This window comes from Lolium perenne, chromosome 3 (genome assembly GCF_019359855.2).
Source record: "Lolium perenne isolate Kyuss_39 chromosome 3, Kyuss_2.0, whole genome shotgun sequence".
Lineage (NCBI taxonomy): Eukaryota > Viridiplantae > Streptophyta > Magnoliopsida > Poales > Poaceae > Lolium > Lolium perenne.
This window is the reverse complement of record NC_067246.2, coordinates 244682385-244683875: the sequence shown is the minus strand read 5'-3', so window position 1 is coordinate 244683875 and position 1491 is coordinate 244682385. Positions and strand designations below refer to the sequence as shown.

At 52.6% G+C, this 1491-nt stretch overlaps 1 protein-coding gene across 1 annotated transcript; it reads right to left on the bottom strand.

The window, feature by feature from the left end:
• Nucleotides 1-523: 523 nt before the first annotated feature.
• On the bottom strand, nt 524-889 carry LOC127339882 (B3 domain-containing protein Os03g0212300-like). Its single transcript, XM_051365681.1, has one exon. It carries the CDS (start codon nt 887-889, stop codon nt 524-526), a length of 366 nt encoding a protein of 121 aa, XP_051221641.1.
• Nucleotides 890-1491: the final 602 nt, after the last annotated feature.

The following is a 1491-nucleotide window of genomic DNA, read 5'->3' as shown; positions in this document are numbered from 1 at the left end:
AATTTATCTTCCGGTAGGTCTCCTTTGTTGAATTCGATGTACGAGCCCACCTCGGTATTTGGGCTAATCTCCAGGGCCCCTAATTTGGCTAGGGGAGGTAGACTAATGTAGGTTACCCACATCAGCCGTGTTTGGGGGACATCGCTCTCCAGCCGCGCCCCCCAAACGCGGGCCTCAAACTTGTTTTTACATTAAAGTACCCTTTTTTTGCATTTTCATTTCAATAAAGAGGAGGAATATTACACAAACTAATACATAATTGGGAACATAATTTTCCACAAACTAATACATAGTTTGGAATATGGTTTCCACAAACTAATACATAGTTAAAACATTGCAAAATGAGGAAACCTAACTATAGTTGGTCTCGCAGATTTCGTATGTTCGCTGTTAAGAATGAACACTCTCAGGACCCAAACTGGAAAATCCAGCTGGTAATGATAGCCCTGTTGGTCCTTTACAGGCAAGACATACAGAAACCTTCGTGACCATTTTTGCTGAGAAGGAAGAACACTCGGCGTGTTCAATCTTCCTCCTCTTTGTCATCGCCGTGGTAGTGCCGGCGGCAGGACGTGCCGTCGAACACCTTTACGCTCACCTGCTCGTCGCCTTGGTACGAGAATGTGAGCACGCAGCCGGCTTGGAGGCCGTAGAAGCGTGCGAACTCCTCCCAGCCGGTGTGGAGGTACATCTTCTCGCGCCCGTCAAGGAGCACGTCCACCGGCCACCGGCAGAAACCGCCGCCAGCCTCCCGAAGCTGCAGCGCGGCCGGCTCATTGCCAGCGACGAACTCGGCGAACTTGTCCGGCAGCCTCTGGATGCTGAGTGGGTCGCCATTAAGGACAACGATGAACTCGAACTCCCACTCCCACTTGGAAGACGATGACATCGCAGGCAACAGTGACCGTGTAGCCCTTGCTGCTTCAGCACGGCCGCGACCTCAGCCTCGGCCTCTGCCTCTACCAACCATGGAATGGCCCTCGACTCTTGAGATGGTGGCGGCTAGGATTGGGAAGCGAGACGCTAGGGTTTGTGTATGAGGGACGATGCGAGAGCGTCCCTTTTTATAGGCCGGAGGGAGGCGGGGGAGTGGCGGCGCTCATTAACGCCCCATGGAGATCTAGGCGCGACGAAACACATCGTTGCCTCTGCGGACTGCACCGTTGCAACACACCAATAACTTTCGTCGCTAGGTAGGCGACGGTTAGGTTAAACTTGAATGTGCGAATGACGTGTCGGGCCCGCTACTCCCCGCCTCGCTTCTCGTTGTGTCCGACCTGCTCGGGGCGTCCCCTGTAGACCAGACGGGCTCGGGTCGCTGGACAGCCGGACGGAACGAGCCTTTGATGCGCGCGACTGGAGATGATTTAAATATACCGTCAAGCCTGAAAGAGTACGAGATGTTCACATCGTTACGTACTACTACTAAAAATTTTACATATCACTGCTATGTCGTGTGTGGTCTGAGCAAAAAAGAGGGTTGCAAGATAA

Excerpts from the sequence above, each read along its gene's own strand:
- LOC127339882 (XM_051365681.1), bottom strand. The coding sequence starts at position 889 with ATGTCATCGTCTTCCAAGTGGGAGTGGGAGTTCGAGTTCATCGTTGTC.